Source organism: Nelusetta ayraudi, unplaced genomic scaffold (assembly GCF_046127955.1).
Source record: "Nelusetta ayraudi isolate G7.1 ecotype Tasmania unplaced genomic scaffold, CSIRO-AGI_Nayr_v1 ptg000136l, whole genome shotgun sequence".
Lineage (NCBI taxonomy): Eukaryota > Metazoa > Chordata > Actinopteri > Tetraodontiformes > Monacanthidae > Nelusetta > Nelusetta ayraudi.
The window spans coordinates 3,503,001-3,526,605 of record NW_027466186.1 but is presented as its reverse complement, the minus strand read 5'-3'; the positions used below and the strand labels follow the sequence as shown (position 1 = coordinate 3,526,605).

The 23,605-nt window shown below is 44.5% G+C and overlaps 1 protein-coding gene across 1 annotated transcript in view; it reads right to left on the bottom strand.

Annotated features, from left to right (window-relative positions):
* Nucleotides 1-23,030, bottom strand: part of LOC142879517 (exostosin-1a-like) — a 30,434-nt gene extending 7,404 nt beyond the window's left edge. Inside the window, exons 1-4 of the mRNA XM_076012867.1 lie at nucleotides 21,054-23,030; nucleotides 4,093-4,186; nucleotides 1,433-1,540; nucleotides 1,109-1,228 (exon numbers count right to left, since the gene is read on the bottom strand). Of these exons, the coding sequence (XP_075868982.1) occupies nucleotides 1,109-1,228; nucleotides 1,433-1,540; nucleotides 4,093-4,186; nucleotides 21,054-22,006 (1,275 nt within the window). The 5' untranslated portion in view covers nucleotides 22,007-23,030. The remainder of the gene's footprint in view (nucleotides 1-1,108; nucleotides 1,229-1,432; nucleotides 1,541-4,092; nucleotides 4,187-21,053) is intronic.
* Between the last annotated feature and the right edge of the window lie 575 nt (nucleotides 23,031-23,605).

The window sequence follows — 23,605 nt, the reverse complement described above, 5'->3', positions numbered from 1 at the left end:
GAATAAAAGCATTCAAAGAAGACATTCTCTTGAAGTAATGTGCTGATACAATTATCCTTCCATCTACCTAAACAGGCAGATGGAATAGGGGACTTAAAGCGCGGCGTAACCTTCTCCCACACTCACAACCATCCTGACACATACTGCCTCGTGTCCTTGTTCGTTCCTTCCAGCTCTCGTCTTTGCTTGTTTGTTATTCCAGCCCTAAAGCGCCATGATCCGCTACACACACGGATGGACTTTGACGGGAACAAAATTCTTGCATGATAAATTGCCGAGGCGCAGCAAGGAACGGCCTCAAACATGACAGCGGCACATGACAAGACCCATCATCTCTTGTTTTTGTTTTTTTGGGGTTTTTCTTTAAGTCTAGCCTGCAGCAGTTTTATTTTGACCACCATGTTTGGGAATAGTTTGTTCACTTACAGGCTGAGTAACTCGGACAAACACAGCAAAAGTATTTATGCCAGGCTGCACAAACACGACACAACACAAAGAAAATGATGTGCAGGAAGACCGAGCCAGTAGATCCAGCAAAGTTTCATATTAGCACTTGAAGGAAAGCATTAGTTAAGTTAGATTGCTTAAAATATTAATACTGAGGAATAAAATCAAACCATTCAACTGTTTTTTGTTGCACTATGGATATACTGTATACACGCGCCGCTTGTGTGTGCAAGACTGCAGTAGGGTATTAATGTGTGTCGCTAGCTGCATTTCCATTACCCCTAGAATTGTGCAAAACCTAAACATCACAACAAAAAACTGGTAATGGAAACACCTTACCTTCAAAAAACCTCTCAAATATCGCTGGTGAAAATGGCGTATTATGTTTGGACGGAGGAGGAGACGGAATATTTTTTGCAAGTAATCAAAGAGAAAAATACAACAACCATTCTTGACAGCAAACAAACGCAAACGAACAAAAGCAAACCTAATTCTCGTCAAATCTCGTCCGGTGAGATTTGACGAGAATTAACGGCTTATGCGCTTCACACCATTCAATTGAAACACTTGCAAAATAGCAATTGCACTTTGTTGAAATTTTTAGAAATATCGCTTTTATTTTGCCAAAAAAATGTAATGAAAACGCCGCTATTGTGCGTACCTCCAGAGTGGTCAGTACGATCTTCTCCACAGAGTTGAAGTAAGCCTCCCACAGGAACTGGGTCTGCTGTCTGAGGGAAAGGATCTGGTCCTGGTGGATGGATCGCACTGTTGACGGGATCTTAAGACGGAAGGAAGAACGTGCGAGCACGCTTGCATCAGCTCAGACAGGTTCAATTATTCATGTCTACAATCAAAAGCAAAAAGGGTACCGTCTAGAGAAGAATGTAGAATGTGCAATGTACATGTGAGAAGATCATTTGCGGTCGTTTGTGCAATGCCGCCTCAGCACATCCACATCTGGAATTGTGGAAAAATTGCATACTTGTAAGAGAAGCCTTTCGTCTCCGATCACAGCCGCAGTGTTCCAGTCGATGATTTCCGAGAAGGGGAGCTCCCAGCCGTTACTCAGCATCACCGGCACGCAAGCCGCCTGCAAGACAAAGTCACGCGCGCAAATTATGCATGCGTCAGTGCAATGAGATGACTGTGACACATGTATGTATCACGTATGTATGGAATGAAAGACTGAAATAGATAATTAAATGGCTAAATCCCCTTTGCATCATCAAACTGTCAGTTTGCAAATTCCATTTCCCTACGAACCAAGTCAGCTCGGTTTGACTGGACTGGAAGCAAATCATCTTCCTGCAGCTTTTCATTAATTAAAGAATTATGGCACTTTCTTTTATTAGCACAGCACTATAATACTATAGCAATAAATTAAGTCCTGAGTGAGCAGACCAAGATGTTAAGAGCAGAAAAACATATTTTTCATGTAGTTCACAAATATAATGGCATACAAAAGCTGACATTAAGCACTATTATGTAATTACTGAGTAATGATTACGAAGTGTAATGAGATTATTTCACAGCAAAATGATTTAATTTTGGCCCAAACAATTTAAAAAAAAAAAGAAAAAAAAAATCCAATAAAGTGGTAGTGAATGACCATGTTTGCAGGGAGTGGAGGAAGGTCACAGGGACCTTGACCTCTCATGTCTGAGGAAATCTAATCAGTTTGCACTTGGGTCCTATTCAAACAAATAACTTCAGAGCATTTGAAGAGAAATACCTGGACTTCAAACAACTGATGTTGGGTCACTGGCCATGACCATGAGAAGTTTATCACAGACTACACAACAACAAAGTTAAATTGCTGTGGGACAGAGAACCTGATAGAAACTCCCCAGAAGATTAATTTAACTACATGGCAGTGCTTGCTGATCCTTCTTTGTGTTATACATTTTACTCCGTGTCTATGCGTCTGTGTGGGTGTGTTTGCAGTCGGTTATTGCACGCGTGGCATTCTGTCTGCAAGAGCAACACTATAATCTGTTAGGAGAGGTTGGTTTCACTGATTGGCCATGGTCACTGCATGCACACACATGCTCGGGCACAAACACTCTCACACCAGAGTGCCGCACATCTCATTTAATCTCCTCGGTGTCATTAGCTAAGCAGCAATTTGCTGAAACACTCCAAAGCCTCCATGGCTAACTCCTCGCAGAGCTGCAGAGCTGCAACGGTCGACTTTGGTCTGATCCCATCTAAACAGATCACAGTGAACTAAAAGCAAATCCTTCTGCTTTTTCCCTTCAAGGGTCGCTTAGGTTTTCTTACGCCGGACGCCCTTCCTGGCACAACCTTGAGATTAATCCAGGCCCGGGGACCAGCGCAAGGAGGACACTCAAGGACTCAACCCCTTCCCTTGTGGCTGCATTTTTTGATTGTAACCCGAGTGTGGATCGAACCTGAGACTGTCCCGCTTTTTTTCCCTCTACAGGAACTTCGGCTTCCTCGCACGGTTTAAAGACATTCTGCAAATTGAGGAGTCAAAATTGGCCGCAGTGCAGACAGAGAATGGATTAATGGCTGGATGGATGGCTGGACGGATGGTGCAAAATCCAAAACATCATCAACAGCTGCACTTTAATCCAACACTGACTGACTCCTGCCTCACCCACAAAATCTCCAGTGCCCAAAAGCCTCCTCACCCTCTCTGCTCTGGCAGAAAAGCTGGAGGTGAGAGGCTCACTCATTCCTGCCAGGCCACGGTAAAGCCTTGACAAAACCTCCGCTACCCATCTCGGCTGAGCTCAATGTATTGCCAGACACAGCAGGAGAAAAACAGTGTCACTACAGAATCTAATTCTACACAGAGGCAACACTAAATTATAATACAGTCCATATTGTTATACACCCTCTTCACAGAAATTACTGTAACTGTGACAGTTTTGGTCTTCAATGCAGTGCGATACCCAAAGTTCCTTAATTTAATCAGTGATTGTTAGAAACTTGATGTCAGCAACACATTAACAGGTTTGACAAGTTTAATGGGGAATAACTGCATGAACAGGTGAATAGGGAAGTGTGCCAGGGAACAAGGACAGATGTTCATTCTAGTGGTTCCCCGAAATCTGTTTCAATCTAGGGCCTTTCAGAAATCCAAACTTTTTTCTTCTTTTTTTATCGTTTGTTAAATGTTTATTAGTAGTGAGGATTTATAAATAAAAAAAAAAAAAAGAACTGAAAATAAATGAAAGAGGAAACAAAAACATCAAGATGGATTCAACAGAAACAAGAGTCATTGGTGAAGTCATTGGTACAGGGAAAAGAACTGGAAGAGATCATTTCACTTTTTCCATTTAGAGTCACTGATCTAGTTTATTGTTTGGTCACCACAGTGTCAGAGCTGTTGCAACAGAAAGCAGCTCAAAGTGTTTTAACTTGAGTTCGTTTGGTCATCGAGTTCAGCTTCACACAGTCAAAATTCATGTGATTGTGATGCACTACACTTGATTAATATGCCGACGGGACCAAATCTTCAATATGAATAAACTCACGGTGTTATATCCACCACGATTTCAAGAGAAATCTGGAACAATGGGAGATTTTTGCGTCTACCACACATGTGCAATAATTGTGCCGAGTCGTCATAATGCAACTTGGGGTAAACAGAAGTGAGAGGCATCTGTGGCTCACCTGCAGAGCCTCCAAGAAGCGAAAGGAACCGAGGCGCCGTCCTCGGGGAACCAGGCAGAACGTTGAGTTGTAGAGCATCTCCCTGTAGTCGTACCTGAGAGAAGGAAGGAAGGAATAAGAGAGTCAAAAATCTATCACTTCGACATACATTTTGCACTGGAAGAGGCACGGTGTGGGTGACAAAGATGAGAAGAGATCATCGATGAACTATCTTGTGGGAGAAGCTTCCCTCGAAAGGAAGCGAGGCCGGGTTGGCGGTGCTAAAAAGGGGGCAGGAAAGCTGTTTGTTCACGCCGCGATACTTGGAAAGCGACGGCACTTCCAGGGAAAATTACATTCCTCTCCCCCCCCCTGCCCTGAAACCCTGTGCCCTCTCACCTGCACATCTTCACATCTGCCCCTTCCCCTCCTCGCCCCCCTCCACTCAATCTAAGCCTCAGTCAGCACTTGCTTGGATTAAGCAGCTGCCTGGAATTCCTTCCGTGTCAATATTGCCTGCGTGCGCGTGCGTGCAAGCGCCACATATTTGCCTGTAGCCTGCTGGTTGTCACTGGGAGAGCAGGGGGCGAGCCTTCAAATTGGAAGGGATATTATGGTGCATTTAAGCAGCAGACGCGACCTTGCATTGTGAACCATTTCTGACTACAGTCACAATGAGAACTAGGTGAACTAGGTGATAATTTGCTGTTCGCATGCTTTAATTCCTGTGTATTATTCCTGTGTATTTCTCCTTTTCCCTGCCTGTGAATGGGTCCAACAGGATTTATTATGCTTGTCTTTATCACGTGGGTCATCCAAAGTGCACAGCCGAGTGTTTTACTGCAGTGACGGTGCAGAGGTAAATTCCTGCAGCGCCGATGCCTCCGCTGCTCCACCACTAAGCAGGGCCGCATGTCAGCTTTACATCACTGGCGCAGGGTAAGTGCAGCACTCGTCAATCGAGATTCAGCCCTCCTCCATTAGTTTATTATGACATTAGGCACAACAATTTTTCTGGGCGTTTCTGATGTGCACCTTTTTTCCTTTCCTATTTAACTTGGCTGAGAAAACAGATTCCAAATCACGAACGCTTCAACATTACAGGGGTTTGCAGTTAACCATGTTGCAGCAACACGAATGAAAAAAAGATTCAGTTTGCCTTCAGGTTGATTTGGAAAAGGCTCCCATTGAGGTGTAAAATTATTCTGACACGGATGTTTCAAGTGCCATGTAATTTACGGAGAGGGGCCATTTTGAGCTTGCAACTCAGCCATGAATTTTCATTCAAGAACCTCATATCAAGGAAACTCAAACGTTTATGGCATCTGTACCTGCTGCAGTGTGCGTAGCTAAGCCAACCCCCTCCCCCCCCCCCCCCCTTTAGTCCCCCCGACCCCCAAAAAAACGAGGACGTTGGGATATAAGTGATATTGTGCTCTAATACCAACAGTAATCGTATGTGAATGCCATTAAGCAGTAGATGGTTTGACTGACAAACCATTTCCATTAAGATAATCCTACTTTGGATTCCCATTTACAATTAACCACCATGACGGTGAGGTTATAGAAGATTAAAGGGCACAACAGGCACACGGAGCTTTAGCCGAGCTCGACACAGCTGATACTTAACACACGATAATGTCCGCTGAAATTCATTATCAGCACAGCTTCAACAGACTCCGATGTAGTAAACGGCATTGCAGACAAGGTGTTCTCATCTCATCGATGTATCAATTCCACCCCCCCCTCAAAAAAAAAGAACCCAAGTCAACGGTGCGACTTCATCAAGGATGTGACAGGCTATCATCAGGCACGACGAGCTAATGATCCCAGGAGAGGTATGTCACGACTGACCTTTCCAAAAGGCCTGTAATAACAAAAGCACAGGTCCGTATCTGGGCCCTGCTCGGTGTAAATCTCCCATCCTTCGTGTTTCCTGTCAGTGCAGAGTCAGAAGAGACCAGATGTTCCTCTCTCCCCACATACCGCCTTTTCTTTTGCGACTTTTCCAGATGGCAGGAGCAGCCTCAGAGAGCGCCGCCGCATGTCAGAGGAGACGCTCGGGGGACGAGCGTTCAAAAATATCTCTCTCATAAACAAGCCGAGCAAGGTGTTAGTCATGCCCTGCGTCTCACTGCACCGTCTGCAGTTAACCATCATTTGGGCAATAAGGTCAACCTTTTTTTTTTCTTTAACACAACAGTCTCGCAGTAAAAAAAAAAAAAAAAAGTCATCAAGAAAAACTGGTAAGGAAATTAATTTTTCCTCACCATTTAAAGATTTTTAAATTATGTATTTGTTTTGGTCGCCTGATCTTTTTTCAGTTGCAGTGCAATGATTATACAATGGTTAAAAGTTCCGTATGTATAGTCATGACTGCATCATCTGATCTTTTTAGTAGTTTGCGCCGCAGTTTTGTTCTGCACACACCATGCTGTTTTAAATTACAGTTCGCACCACAAGCATCCACTTTGTGAGCCATGAAGGCAAATGGAAATAAGGGATGGAAATAAAATAGCAATAATAAAGTGAGCTCATCTAAAAAAGGTATAAGAATAAGATCCGCTCCAGCACCACTGTTCCATTTAACTTGCCACTAACATGACTGCAACTCGGCTCGTTAAATAACTTTATTCAACCTGTGACTAGACTTACAAAATAAAATAGGCTGAACTGATGCAACTGGGACCAACTTAGGCTTAAGCCTAGTTTCTAATCACAGAAACCAACATCTCCATGGGTGGCTGCAGTGTACTGCAATGCAGTCTCTGGAGTTACTGTTATTTGTAATAGCATTACAACAAATGTTGATATTGGGAGTTATTATGCAGTACTACTGAGGAGCAGACGTGTCAACCAACTGTGCAAACAACATCAGTCAAACCCGCGCTGACATTTTCTGACATCTAGTCCCTCTTGATGATGTGGTAAACAAAAGAGAAAGGCTCTCCTGCCAATTTTGGTGGATAGTGGCTGCAGCTGTACGGGGGACTGACAACATCAAAGCCGTTTCCTTTGGATCAAAACACATTTTAAAAAAAACAAAAAAACAGTTTCTCTAAGAAATAACCATATGTTTCACAGAAAATCCAAACGGTGGATCGGGAGACCTAATTAGCAGAAATGTAATAATATTGTTCGAAAGTACAAAAGTGTGATTCGCTCCGAGAGAAATGAATACCATGAAGCGCGCTTGGGGCAAGGAAAAGGATCAAGCAGTCTCCTAGCAACAAGAATGAATTGTGTGAAAAGAAAGGCATGGTTCACTCTGTCAAGTGCCTTAGGAGACCGAGAACAGACAACGTGTTTGTCTCCCTTTTCATAAACAAGAGACCACACACACAGTTAGAACTCAGAGAGAAGTACATATCAGAGGAGCCATTGCATCACTTGCTCGTGTCAATTACCCAGAAATGTATTTTGTGCGAGGAATCAAGTCCATCCTCTGTAATGAACCCAAGAATTTCCATGGCAACCTGTTACACATCGTGCCATAAGAACCTTCACACAAAACACATCTGCACAACTGCTGCTGAAACATTTCATGGTAAGATAAGCAGGTTGGTGTAATGCATACAACACAAAGCAAGGCAGTTGGGGACACTCGTACCAGAGACTTAATTTGCTTAGACTTTGAATGTCCTTGGAACAAAGATGGCCATCTTTACCAAACAGGGGGAAAACAAGAAAAGCTGCACGCTAATCCAACCTTTCATCGAGGATAAATGAGTTTTTCTGACCTGAAGAAAACGAGAGCGGATGAGCGTGCGGGCAAATGTGCCTGCATGCTTAACTTAGTTTTTTTGTTTTTTTTCTGCTGAGATTAAGTGGCTGCCCTGAACCTCTGGTGTGCAACAACCACAACATTCACATGGAATGAAGTCACTATGGACAAAAACACAAATTGCTGCCAAATTCTACAAGGCTCGGAGCACTTTAATACAAATGGACAAAAACTTTGGCTAGCACAGCCAACAACATCCACGCTAAGATGAACCCAGGACCCACGAATTAAGTTACCGCCCCCCCCAGCAGAAAGTCATCATTCAGACCAGAGATGTATGAGTTTATGCAAGTATGCAAACACAAGCACTAGACTGGAACTACAACAGCACTAGTCTGGTCATTTCATGATTAGACAGGTTGTTAAGGTCACTTGTGTTGGACCTCTGCCTGATCTTTCAGATGTGATTGTGGCAAAACCTCAGGTGAGCAGGGATGGAATTAGAATTCTTTCATATATGCAAGATGTTCATAGGTTCACTATGTGTCAGGAGTTTAGAAATAAGGATGTTAAATAAAGAAGCAACAATTCCAAATATGCGTATACCTATTTGGAGCCATTCAAAGCATCTCTCAGCTTTAACACTAAATCTATACAAAATGTTCACTACTGTTCATACTCGGCTACCCAAAAAAATTCCTCTGAGCCAGAGAAACTCAGGATGGGAAGACATTGTCTATGTGGACCTATTTTTCCCAACTCAATTCTCTTCATCTGCTTTTAGGCAACACCGTTTTTCATAATTAAAGTTTTTTTGCCCAACCACTGACCTGCACACGCAAAAATAAGGAAAATATATATCAAAATAGACTTAAAATTATTCAATATGCACACTCTGGAAACACTCCATAATTAGGTAGAGCAGCTCATCATAGTTCGTAAGGGAGGCAGAACTAATGTGGGGAAAAGAGCAAGTAAACACCCCCTGCTGCAATCAGCATCAAAGATGGACCAGCTCACCTGTGGCCTCATCCACTGCACGTGCTTTCATGTGTGCCATGTGGTCTACAGGGGGGCAATAAAAAGCAGTTCGGGTGAGGCAAACGCTTCACTTTTAAATTGCTACCTCATTCTTCAAAAAGACAAATATGAACAGGATGGAGCCCTGCAATTATGCATCCACTGGTGGCTTGTGTAACCACCAGTCATCGCGGTCAGAGGGAAAATCCTGAGCAACCGAGGATTCCTTTTTTTGACAACCTTCGGGGGGGTTCGGGAGGGGATAATGAATGCGGCTCCAGTGCCGTCGCACTCCCTCACCCTCCTTTCCCCCGACCGCGAGTGACTTTATATCTCATTTTCTGCTTCCTCCTCTCTGTCACAGCTGAGCCAAGTTGATGCGTAGTTGCCTGTTGCCAGGATTGTGCTTTCAAGCCAGAGGAATTTCAGCCTGAAAGGCAGCGAGTCAAAGCGAGCGTCGCTGGGATGAAAAGTTTGGGGGGAAAGTAGGAAAAGAAGGACTAAAAAAAAAGAAATAAAAAAAAAACAGCAGTTGACAACCGACACGCCGCATCTAAGCCCCCACACAGCCGGAGTGGCCGACGGCAGGAGAGAAAAAAAATGTCACACAAGCGCGCGCTCGCTCGCACGCACGCACGCACGCACAAACGACGAAGCCTTGGTTTTGATGTGACACGTCGCAGCGACTCCGATGCTTCTTGACAGTGCCAGGCCCTCGTGCAGCCAGCTGCTTTGTCTCGCCTGACAAGACGGCACACCGAGAGGCAGACACGCACGGCGCACTGACAGGCCTCTCCGCCGGACAAAAACGCCGATGGTTTGTAAAAAAAGACCCACACTCGCACGGCCTTTTTCTTTGTGGGGACATCGACATGACTGATTGTCGTGTGTGCTTGAGGACCACTGGAGGGGTAGAGCCATCAGACCGGGAAGAATTGGCGAACCGACTCTACTTAGACCTGTTGAAGGCCGTAAACAGAAAAAAAGGCATCTGTGACTTAAAGGTCCAGTGTGCAAAATTTTTAATAGAGCCTGGCTAACAGCGCGTTTGAGATTTAGGGCACCGTCAGGCGGGTTTCCTTCAAAAATGGTGCCGCAAGTAAACAGGTTTTCCACAAGACATTTCATTATTCATTATCCATTTCCACTTATTTTGTTTCTATCCGCCAACAATGCGCCTGTAAAACCCATCGAAGACAAGTACGCTGCAACTCGGCGTCCGAAAATAAAAGTGCAGAGCGAACTTGCTTGAACGTTGCAGAGATTAAAATACCCCAGAGGCCTGAGGGCAGGGCACATTAGAGATTGATGGCCAACTCTATTACAAATGAGATTCGCAGCACTATTTTGTACTTAATGACGTAGTTAATCTAACTGTTTTACCTGCAGCCATGACAGATGAGGACCTTCTTTTTCACGAGATGGAGATAGCCAACCGTTGCCTTGAGCAGGAGAGGGGACCTTATTGCAGGAGCGGGGGGTGGGGGGGGCTGAATCTCAACAAGTCAGTGCAGAAAAAGACTTTTTAGAGGCACTTGAACCGCAAAAGAACATAATGGCCTCTGATGAGACCACATTCTCTTATCCGAGCCACATTAACCACCAAGAAATGGTTTCATTCAGGATTTACTACAAAAAAAAAAAAATATATATATATATATACATACATATATGTACGTCTTCTTTGTTTATTGTACATACATACGTTTTCAGCCTGCCGGTTCTGAGTTTTTAACACATTCACAGAAAAGAGTTTGCTTATCATCTGTTCCACGAAGCTACATTGCATCAAATATTCAGAGGAGCACTCCCTCCTACAACATGACTTGACTTAGTGGAGCATCATGATGCTAATACCGCCGATGCTTTTGGAATGGGATAGACTTTAATCACTTTCTCAGAGCACCTCAAGGCTGCACTACTCTTCCTGTGGTTATGCACATCAAAGGCAGCTTTATAAATCATTTACAGACACGGAGGGGGTCTCAGGCTCTACACAAGTCCTACATGACCCCCAAGTTAATTTACCTTAATGTTATGCTCGGCATCTTTCATTGGAGCTTCCAAGCCTTCTCGTTGCCGCAATAGGCTTTCCCAACAGGCAACCCAAAAATTAAAAAAAAAAATTCAGGTCACACTCCAAACAGTTTGTTCCAAGAAGCTTCAAAGATAGGCACCAAGAGGAAATTATGCACGGTTCGCTTGTATTATAAAATGCCAGGCTTCTCTCGTTCCCACGATGCTTTGACAGTATCAAGAAATCATTGCTCACGCGTCTTATCAGCCATCCATCTGTCGGCTCTATGAGGTTATTTGGAAACAATGCTTTGAAGTGCTCGGCAAACAACAAAAGCCAGAACATGGTGAGTACTGGAGATAATGAGGCGACTGTTGCTAATGGAACAGTCATTAGTGCTGGAATGTCAGAGGTCAGAGCTGATTTATGTAGCCGTGCGATGTCTAGACAGCGCACAAGAAAGCTCGGGTCAAAGTGATGGACCTGAGCTTAGCTTGCGTCAGTTATGAAAGTGGCCGGTCAGTGTTTCATTCTGATAAAAAAAAAAAAAAAATGGCTGGGTAGATTTTACCGAGCATATCCTGAAGGAATGCTTTCAAACCGTCAACGAGGCCTGTTAAAGATCGAGCCGAGCTGGTGTTACGACTGGGGAGACTGTTCCGCACGAGAGATAAATCCAGGCCAGGAATGTCTCTGTTCCCGGGCCAAGAAGGGACGGATGGAGGAAGAGATAAAAGGATGCGAGAGGGCAAATTAATGTATGGGAACTGAGAGGGGCCGAGGGCACGTGAGAGCAGGATGCAGGAAATCAAAGCACACAAAATTAAATGAAATAATATAAAAGATAGGAGCAGAATGGTACGCATGTTCGTTTGGAATACCTTTTGCTTCTTTGGGCAAATATGTTGTTTTTTTTGTTTTATAACTACATCTAAATAAATAAATACCCTCCATCAGCTTATACCAACCATGACAATAGCTGTGATAGCGACAGGCAGGCCCTCTAATGTCTTTCTTAGTTCAGATAATTGGAGCACATCCAGTGGATTTTGCGTCAGAACACTATGAAATGGCTTCCATAGGTTGTGCCTGATCTGATCCTATCCATCATCGAGGGAAGAGGATTAAGATAAGGCCAGACGGCAGAGGAAAAGGATCTGGCAGAAGTGGGGGCACAGCTGAAGCGTTCTGTATCTGTGCAACCTGTGATTCCCATGCAAGCGTTAGCAAGGCAAGAGGAACAGAGAGGGAAGAAGTTTATTTCATTGTAAATACGAATCGCTGTCATAAAGAGAAAATAAAGCGGAGTTAAAGCAGGGCTCAGTGATGGACAATTATTTGACGGAATATGAAAAAGAAAAGGTTGCCACTAGTTACATGCTAAACTTCCTTAACGGTGAAAAAGAATTCAAAACATTTATTTTTAAATAAGCAGGTGACTTGAAAACGCACCTGAGCAGAACTTAAAGGAGGAAAGCAATTGAGGTGAAACAGCAAAAAAAAACAGATGAGGTGCATCTTGTACACTGAGTCCAGTTTAGTAAATGCAGTGGGGAAAGGAGTCACTCCATGTGCGAGGCCGGCGTGTTCTGATGCTGTCGAGAGAGCAAATTAATGTCTTGCCAAGTCAAGCCGCCAAGAACGGCGTGTAAACACTGTCTTTTAGCTCTCAAGAGGGAAAAGATGATTACCTTGCAATTACGCAGCCACAGAGGAGAGGGAAGCCCCATTGCCTCAGTGACAGAAAGAGAGATTACAGGGTGCCAGAGCTGCTAATGATGATGGGAAAAGGCAAAATTCCTTCAGTTTATCCTTGAGGATACATAAAAATGTCATGATTAACACAAATCGGCGGCACTTATCATGTGTTGACAGTGACTTTCCACACAAACAATTTCTGCATTTAGGCAAAACTAACATATTACTTATGGAATGTCCTGCAGGACAGTCAACAATCCGTTCCGTGCCAGCTCTGAGTTTATTTGGATTTGGAAAATGTTCTTAAGGGGTGATAAAATACTTTCTGTTCAAGCAATCAAGTATATGATGTTGCAAAGGCTGCCACATTGTGAATATATCAGCAGTGGGGAGATGGCCGCTGGGATCTGCAGTTCAAGATACTATCGCGACGTGCGGTAAAATGTGACCGTCTTGCACCGTGAGGTCCAATTCCCAAGACTTGAATACGATGCAGGAATACATTGTAAAGGAGTCTTCACAATGTTAAATGAGGTAGCACTCAGTCGGGACACGGCGAAAACGCCACTGTGCCCGCATCATTATCGGCCTCTCAAAGTTAAGCTGATCACAGTGAGAAATGAGACCGCCGAAATCCTCCGTATCCTTGCGGAAACACTGGCCCAGAACAAAGGTTTACCATCTGTTAATGAATCCCGCTGCCAGCGCAGCTCGCCGCTGCAGGCAGGTGATTAGTTTTCAACAGTTTGATAGATCAAAGAATGCACTTCCCGTCTTATCGTCAGGTCGCAAACCTTCACCGGTGGAGGTCCCGCGCTTACGGAGGTGAGAGGAAACGTCCTATGGAAGTGAACTGCTTGTCAGCTCGAGTGACGGCATCCTGCTTCTCAGTAATTGGTTCACGAACCGCCGAGCGCGTCTGTCAAATGAGCGGCGCAGGTCCCGTTTTCACATCTTTGGCTAATTTGTGGCGTCTCTTCTTTTGAAACTTCCACTAAAGATAGCTGAAAGAGCTCAATGGCCTCTTGACGTGTAAACGGTTGCAATAGAGAAGGTGTTAAACGACAAACAGCTCGGCAAAGGGCTGGAGTCATCACACGGCTGAGGTTATCGTCACATGTGCCAAGCTCTTCCTTCCTTCTAACAGAGCCGACTGAAGCCTTTATCATACAAAATGGAGTCCAAACGGAACAGCAAAAGATAATGTATCGTATCTGTGTGTGTGTGTGTGTGTGTGTGTGTGTGTGTGTGTGTGTGCGCGCCTGCAGTGCGGAGATGAAAGTCAGTACTGAGCCTCATTACATGCCTGTAATTATCCCTAAAAACCAAAATAAATAAATAAAAAAAACTACCAAGTGTGTTTCCAACAACCTCGCAAGATGTGGTGCGACATAACTGGTGGTTCGTTTCCAAGGGACTTTTGACAGAGCTCAGGCCGTGACTCTCTCGTAAGACCCAACTCTGAGAGAGTTCGTTGGACCAAAAAAAAAAACAAAAACAAAACTCCACCACCACCACCAAACGTATTTATTGTGCTTCTGTAATCCTGCATTTCAAATATAATGAATGACATACTGGAGGAGGGGGGGGGGCACTGACGCAAGAGTTGCAGAGATTTAGAATTTGTGAGCCTGGCAGGTCGACTCTGCATGCTGACTGAGGGATTATGAGCCATAGGATTTGGCTGGCCTTGGTTTTAGAGTGCCGCTTAATTCTGCATGTAGCTTTTACAACATATTTCATTGTACATGGAGGGATAATTGAGAAAACGTCCACCCACAGCGAGCGGGCAACTTGTCAGAGTTGCGTGACCCTTGAGAGTCACGCAAACGGCAGCTCGCTGAGTAATGTTTCAGTTTTAAGAGTTCCGTCTTTGCCGCTTGATTTTCCACCTTTCCACCACGTTCCGAGGTAGTGGCTGGTAAAACAATCAACTTTGTCGTCTTGTGACCACTTAATAACGATTGATGTAACAACTGCTCATGTTTCGGCCAAAAGCTTATCCAAACATACAGTTAGAAATTGGCCAGGACAAAGTTCTGAAAATACAGTCTCTGCAGATCGAAATTTATTCATTTTGAAACTTTTTCAATTGAGCAAACAAAATCCATTTTATTTGCAAACACAGGCTGAGTAAACCTGTGTCAAACAAAAAGCTTATAAATAATCAAAAAATTAAGTGTTGCTTTATGCACTATACAAGCTGATTGGTTTTGAAACTGTTGTTTTTTCCAAATCCTGGTATACCTTGAAACTGCTTCCCAGCCAATACTACATTTCATCTAGTCATTTGTCATAACACAGAGCACTCTCGCAAAAATCTCTTTCACAATTCAGTAAACTTGCTATTCGTGTTTTGCTCTATTCTCCATCTTAACCATCACAGACACGACCGGGTCCTAATGTCTGCCTCAGCAATTCATCCAAACCCACTTCATTAAATCTGTAAGAGGACAAGTGTATTTCATAATGATGAAAAAAATAAAATAAAATCTTCCCTGGACCAGAGTATTGCATTAACACCGACACCCCTGTCCTTGTGCCGCTAATGCGGAATTGCAAACAGAACACATTCCCTGCAAATGGCTGCTAAGGACGGGACATACATCATTGTGTCGGGAAAAAGCAAGGGAGGGCAGGAGAGGAGGCGCCGCAAAAACAAATGACTCTGCCCTCTGTCTTGAATAACTATCCTCAGAACAGAGCGAGGGTGTATCTGAAACCATTCATGCAAACTAGGGACAATTGAATTTGAATCTGGCACCGTCAATGGAAAAAAAGAGAGAACCTGCATGCTGCAGCTGCCTCAGCACCTCCACTGATAAAATGTCATCAAAAACCGCATGACGTCAGAAGTTTTCCAGCAGTTGCAGCAGTCATGTCATGTTATGTTTTGAGACAAGAGTTTTAATGGAAATACCCCCCTGTATGCCCATGACTTCCTGTGCAAACTCTATACAAACCTTAACAGTGAAAAATGGGACAATTGAGAGAGACCACCATAGACTCACTTTTAAAGATGAGAGATAAACGCCTCGGTGCAGTACCACTATAGGCTCGCAGGTCAAGGTAAGGGCATTCCGCACAGGTCATCAGCCCGACTCAGACCACTGATGTGGTTAGTAAACAGGATGATCTCTAACTTAGTAGGTCAGCCTTCTATCGTCACAGCAAAGTCAAGACAATTTCGCCTTTTTTTGCACAGCGCTGTTCAGTGCAACAATGGGTGTCACTGCACATTTTTCAGCATTTCTGTCTCCTGCTGAAGCTCCAACTCAATGTGAGTTTTAAATATCAGCATTTCTAATCCCAAGGCCCTAAAGGAAACTGTACATCACCCATCTATATCAGCCTTTCAACCCCCTGGGCTTAGTGCTATAGGCCAAACAAATCCCTTTAAAGTGTGCATGGACCCTCTGCAAGTCCTTGTTGGTGCATTAAATGCACTGTGAGCAGATGGAAAAACTATGCAGCAATTTAATGCAATGTTCTTTGAAAACGCGATTCTCCACCTCTATCATATATATAACTCACTGTGGCAAACAGGCCACAGAGAGTCATACCCGCATTTCCTCTTCTACTTCCCGTCATCATCAGAAAAGATCATCATTTACGTACGACGATTAAACTCGAGCTCGTTGCAAATCGACGCTTCCTGATAGGTGCCTCTCAAAGTGTTGCACTTGTACATGGTTTGTAGGCAAGAACCTGTGTACGGTCAGTTCAATATCTAACTGCACTGCATTGCAAGTGTAACAATCTAGACATTGTAAAGCAACGGATATGAATGGATATGTGAATGGATATACCAGACATATCTTTATGGTATATTATAAATATTTGATGAGCCTTAAATTTGAAAGGTGACTCAGCACCCATTTAGGAAAAGAGACCAACTGGAAAGACCGACTTCGGAGGGCACACAGAGCTGAGTCCTCTTGCACACAAACCACTCTGCCGGTCCTCCGACGGGCTGCACCATGCAATTCATCATGTGCAAACTGACCAGATGCAGCACATTTGGAGCAGTAGTCAAAACACTGACCTTTCCAAAAATGATTGTTTGGTCATGCAAGTGTCATTTCTGGGCCCATGGAAACAGAGCGCAAACATACAATGTGTGCAGTGCGGTATTGTGGTGTACCAGCCTCCTTCGCTGCTTTTCATTCGCCTCGTGCCAACCGGCCAAACCAACGGCAGTTTACTGGCATGCAGGGATGACTTAAAAAGAAAAGTGGATCTGTTCTCTCAGCAACCAACACGACAGAATACTTATGATGTAGTTGACCATTGCTGGCCACTTTTGCCATGAGGAATGTGATTCAGTAAGGTAAGAGGTAACTGCGAAACATTTGACTCACTTTACACAGAAAGCAACACCGAGTAAAAACGATGCCCTAAAATAGAGGATGAGACTATTTAAATAACTAACCCCCCCCCCCCACACACACACACACACACACACACACACACACACACACACACACACACACACACACACACACACACACAATGTGAATGCGCAGGAATTGCTGGATCGACCGCCCTCCCCCAAAGATTATCATGTTCTCCTAGCTCTATAAAGCCTGCATCAAGTTGGCTAGCGGCCCTGTACTAGGGGCTTTGGCCAATACTGGGGATTAAAACCCTGCAAGTCTATAAATACACCTAGCAGACCAACGTCAGCACCCAGCTTGCTAAAGCACTCACCTCTCACTGCGGGATGGCTGGCATGTGTTTTTTCCCCTTCGCCCCCCTCTCCTTTCACTTTCTCAGACTCCCACTGCTCTCACTTTCTGTTCCCATTTTTCCACCAACTCGCTCTCTGTTTGTCTTCCACCCCTCTGTGTCTCACCCTTCATCTCTCGCTCCATCCCTCCTGTACTCTCTTTCGCTTGGCAGAGCCTCTTAATTGGAAACAAGCTGAGAGGACTTTCAGTTTGAGGTTAAAATTGCATCTGACCTGCCTCCTGCGGCATCTTCTCTCCTCGCTTCTGACTGATTTGCAGCCTCGTGCGCAGTGGCTGAGATCAACGTCTGGACCACAGATTGTGGTCTTGACTGAGCACGAATTGACTCTGCCCACCGACTGAAAACAGCAGGGACGTGACAGGTAAACAAGTAAAACGCGGTGCAAGTCTCAAGACCAAACAAAGCGCCGCTTTTGTAGTGGGGCCTGTCTTTTACACGGTAGTAGCACACCCACCGCACATCAGTCCACCAACGTTCCAACAACTGCTTCCAGGGTGAAACTTTTTGAGAAGGCAACAGCCTTAGTGGCTGCTCAAACTTGCACCATGGACTTGATGAGAATGTGGTGACAGAATAGCTTGCTTGAGCAAAGCACATTATGTCTTCCATCGAGTAACCACATGCAAACAGAAGGACAACAAACGACGACGATGGGGGAGCACCAAGCTGCGTGTGTGCTTTCTACTGCTGCAGCGCTGTGATCAGCAAAGCCAAAAGGTTTGGACTGCCTTTCAATTCTGTGTGCTTTTGTCATTTTAACAGCGCAAATTTCCAATCTGCTCCTATGCCATGTCATTACACCACAAACCAGGGCAACCCAACCCATACGAGCTACAGAGCCCTTTTTAGTGACTCTCACTTTCAGTGGATCGCATTTAAACACTGTTGCACAATGTATGCATTAGCTGTATAGCGAATAGCAACAGCAGCTAAACAAAGAGGAAACAAGAGGTACTGGTGCGTCATTCCTTTTAGACTGTTCTGTACAACCATAATCTGGCAGATTTTTAAAAATGATTTCTGATTCTGTGTGATGAGGAGAAAGAAGCTTGAAATGCCAATGACTAATTAAGGGTCTTGGATGTGAGTCTCATTGTGTGGACCTCTTCCCTCCTTTGATTCTGACTTTTTGTCAGTAGTTTATTTTTTTGTCATTTTAAAAAATATATAATAATTATAATAATAACAACCATCCTATCCAATCGGTATCCGGGTGCAAACCACATTCTTTCTACATGACAAAAAAAAAACAAAAAACAGAGCTAACACTTATAGAAGACAGTGTTTATTTAAATGCTTGGATATTCCAATCCAACAACTGGAAATGATAGCCTGAACTTCCACAAAAATGACATGACAAGACCATCACAACGTTAGGCTGCATTCAGTCTGTCACAACTTCCTTGTTGTCAGTGGGAGAGGATAAGGGATTTCTTGCACATAGGGCCGCAGTCAGGCACAAAAATGATTACTTCCATCCAGTTAGACCAGGGTGCATAAAAGAATTAAACAGTTGGCAAAAGTATGGATTTAAAACAGGGGGGAAACATAAACCTGCGAATTACTGCCAAGGGTTGACTTGGGGTAGACCATGTGAGAATGAGAGTGTTGCAAAATGTTGGCTCTGCATTAAGTGACTGGCAAATGTTTGATGGCATCTGAAAAATCAATAATTGAAAGTAATGGAGTTAGTGTAGAAGTACTATTGCACCTTACAGTTAACCCTGAATAATAGCCATTCAGAACCGATCTGGTCTGGTTGCAACAAACTTCGTATTAGAACTGCAAGTCGCTCCCTGAACTGCTTATTTTCTTCAGAACTCTTTACAGATGTGAGAGATTTGCAGGGAGAGATAACAGATTTAAACCAATCAACTTCCTTCCTAGATAGAGAGATGGGGGGTGTGACAGTGAGAACCTACTGCTCCAAGTCAAACTTAAAAACTACACAAGAAAACCTTGAATAAAACCCTGTGAGATGTAAACAATAGTTGCTGTTCAAAATACCAGTTTGGATGCTGTTACATTGGCATCTGAAGCTAAATTAGGCGGCATTTTTCCCTTAGCGGTTTTTGCATTCCCTTAACAAATGTGATGGATATGTGAGATAAATCCTAGGGCTACTGGGCCAGCCTGATTAGTTCTGCAGTGGAAACTACAGGGCAACCTCCCGATTTTCAGCCATTAAATTTGCAAGGGCGAACAAGACCACCGAATTGCATTCATTTCTAATTGCTTCTTAATGACAGCTAGAAAAATAGTTTTCTTTCAGTCAGGGCACTGATAATGCCAGACTCACTGTGTCTTGTTTTCCTGGCAGCAGTTGGTAGCAAAGCAGCGAGAGAGCAGGTAGCTCACATCTTCAAAATGATTTAGAGAGCAAATTTTGCTGAGCCAAAACGAAACAAAAGGGGTTCACAACCTGATACTTCTTCCTGGAAACACATTCAACATTATACCTAAGTGTTTTATTTTGGAGTATGATGGCTCAGTTGGACACAGGCTATGACGTCATCTCTTAGTCCAAAGGAACAACTGTCCACAAACAAGGTGGGGAGTTGACATGGGGGTCAATCCAGTCAAGTACCAATCAGCATTGGGGTTACACAGGACACTGGCTGGGGCCATGGCATTTTTGGCTGATGCAGTTGGGTTTGTCTGGGAAATGACTGAGCAAACAGGGGCCAGAGCGGCTTCCCCTCACTGGCACCAGCGCTTTGTCCCCGCTAATCCACTCAAAAGAGCCACAGTCAAACATGCAGCACCACGCAGTCACCAGTGTCAACACGGCACAGTCTCGGGGGACATCGAATCCCACTGGGCAAAGCGGAGAGATGGTCGACAACTTGTTAATGGCTGGGCTGAGACAACAGCTTGGTTTAACAGTACGTGGACCACAGAGTAACTTTTCTAGGTGAAGCATTGCCACAAGAATGAGTAAAAACTGAAATAATGGTGGGTATTATTGGTATAAAACATCCAAATGATTGCATTCTGCCATCTACTACTACTACTACGACTAATTATTGCATTCCACAGTCTATTACTGTGTAGGAAGAGAAGAGGCTCCTAATACAGTGACAAACCAAACAGAGGAAACGAAGAAAGTGAACATGGCAGATTCGCCCACAGCTGAACAGCAGACTGAACAAACGGCAGAGGGCTAAACTGAATCAATCTAGTGAGCCTTGTGGTGGACAGTAAAGTTAATCCACTTATCTGTGCCTTGCTATGTATGATTCACTTACACAGGACTACGTAAAAAACAATTTTTTAAAGGGAAATTTGTGGTCTTCTATCAAAGCAGGTCTGTTGCTGCAGGGTATAGCTGATCTGCAAATTGAAAAGGAATTACATCAGGCAGCAATGGCTCCAGACAGTCAGCAGACCAAGTTGTGTAGAGAAATACAAATCATAAAAATTTGCAGCCCTTGAACAAGCAAAGCTCATTCGTAGCACCACAATTGGGGAAACTGATAAGATATGGTGTAGTTTCCCAATTTGAAATCGATAAAGTACATCTATCTAACTATTTATCTATCTATCTAAACGAGTATCATGAAAGTTAACAGGCATTTAATCTAAGTTGACCACAGTGTTCTATGGTCATGCTGACAGTTTTTTTTTTTTTTTTTTAATAAGGCTTGGGTTTAAGGCTGATAAGTTCACTAACAATCTCAGATGAGCTTCAGGAAGGAAACGACCCTCAGATGAAATATTCAGAATAAAGTTAAACGGGCCGCTGTAAAGTCAAGAGCTCACAGTACTCACTTGTCGTACTCAGCGTTGTCTCTGTCACAGCGTGCATCCTTGTGCTTCTGCCAGTCCTTCCCGTGCTTGCAAGTGGTGAGGAGGACAACGTCCTCCGAATTGTGAACATGATACAAGGCGTTCCTCGTGTCCGAGCCTATTCCAGTTAAATACCTCTTCCCTTTAAAGACAAGCATGTACTTCCTATAAGGAGGAATGTTGTTGTGTTTCAGGAAGCCCCTCTCCCCACCTGTCCTGGGATGGTCTTTGGAAAAAAGAGGAATAGAAACGTCAAAGTTTGGCCTAAAGTTCTCCGTGCTGATACTGGCCTTGGCCAACATGGCAAGGCCAATGTCAAAGCCCAGGTCTTCCGTGTAGTCTGGCCAGGTGCCGGAGTACAAGTTGAAGATGATGTGGTTTTTGCCCTCGTTCCACAGAGGGAGGCTCTGGACCTTCGCTCTCAAGTTGTGCACGTACTGAGGTGAAAGCTGGTCCCGGTCCAGAGTGTCCAGACTCAGGACAAAGAGACACGCCTGTCCTGGGTCAGGCGTATAAAATCTGGATCCTTCAATAGACGCCAGGATGTTCTGATAGCTCTCCGACATCTTCTCCCCCTTCTGCTGGGGATATACATAGACCTTGAATCCGTTCCTCTCACACATGGAGAAGTCGAAGCAGGATTCCATTCTGCAGCGCTTCCCGGTGTACACGCCGGCACTGGCATCTCGCTTTTGCCTCGGGGAAATGTGTTCACTGTGCTCGTCCCGCGCGTCGTCTCCCCAGGGGCTAAAAGGTCGCAGGTACGCCTGGAAGCGACGCCACCGCGGCCCGTGGTGGAACCCGGCGAGGCTGCGGTCATCACGCCGGCCGGGACCCCGTCTGGACAGCGGCACTTGGATGCCCCCGAAACAAAACAAGAGGACGAGACAGGCACCGGCCGAGAACAGAGTTAAGTACCGTTTTTTGGCCTGCATGTGTCCGTCGCTCTGGGATAAGACGTCTGGCGATAAATCCGACAAGTCCCCAAGTTTTGGGTCTCACCGCCTCCTGTGGGAACGCTCCGCCATCTTCCCCCGAGCTGCAAGGGCTGTGCGCTCACGTCTCCCACCTTCTGCTTCAGATGCCTTTCACAAGACCGGGAACTGATCCAAAGCATGTGGGCGACTTGTTAGGACCATTCACCTCGTCTCCGCGTCAATAGTTTGAATCGACTGATTTGATTAACACGAGTTTTTTTTTTTCCTTCTCCCCCTCCCAAGCAACACAAGAACCGCTTCGATGAACCGGGTACTTGTGCCGTTTTCTAAGTGGCACCGCACTCTCCTTTGTACAGCCCTGAATATACTTTGCCCGGACCGCTCATGTTTGTCTACAAACAGCACGCCCGTCCGTAATCTAAACACTACGCGAATTCGGAACAAATCACAACGCCGAGTGAGCCATCTGCAAACTTGAGGAAGTTATTGTTAGGTTAACAGACGGGGCCAGACTTGTTGCCTGGACAGTGAACTATTGTCCATACTCGATATCAACCAATGGAGAGGGCGCCGGGAGCCTGGAATATTACACTCAACGAAACGCTGCAATGGTTCCTGAATTTGAACTGAATTTAACGATTTAACGACGAGCGAACATTCTCTATACACACACAGCGAGGGTGCATGCCTGACCCGGCGAGCTGTAACAGCTATTCAACTGGCTAGTTTCTGAAAACATTCCCAGTTAGCTCGTTAGCTACGCGGCTACGTCAAAGTAGCTCTAACGCAGGTAAAAGACAACCGCTGCTATCTTTGCCATCCATAAAAAGCGCGTCTCTCCATTCACCCGACATGTCCCAGCTCCTCCAAAAAAATCGAGAGGGGGTGTAAAAAAAAAAAAAAACGTCTGCGAAATCCTCCAGTAGGGTAAAGTGGACAGCCGCTGACTTACACACACATAGACACACACACAGACACACAAAAACAAGAGGTGCTGTGGAGACTGTGAGCCAGGCAGCGCTGCACGGCAATCAGGACGACTGATGATAATGACGTCACGTCCTTCAGCGGCGCCACGGTGCCTCGCCATTGGCCTGCGTCACGGACCGGGATGGGCGGGACATTCTGCGCACCCATTCACATCCAGAAGAGAAAGAAGTCAAGTTGCTGCAATTTCTGCACTGCGTTAATCGCAATATAGACATGGCGTACAAGGCAATTAAATATATTATTTACAGTTTCTGCCATCCAAAATGAGATACTGAGTACCCAAAGTTAGATTAAACAGACTGAGGAATTCTTTTATGTCTCAGTCTATTCAAATGTTAATAAGCGTTAGTATAGTGACTTGTAGGCACCACAGCCACTATGATGTTTTGCTTTGTATAGCACATTACATGTCTGATGTTATACTTTGTCTGATGTTATATCTTGTCTGTTGTTTGAGTTATGTTTTTGTTGTATATGTTGTATTTTTGTGGCGATTTGCTTTGTGGGGATTTCCTGTAAGTATCAGGAACAGGTGTCTCGGATGCAAGAAAAATTTCAGGAGGAATTCTGACAATGATTTGTATCAATCAATCAACCAATCGATCA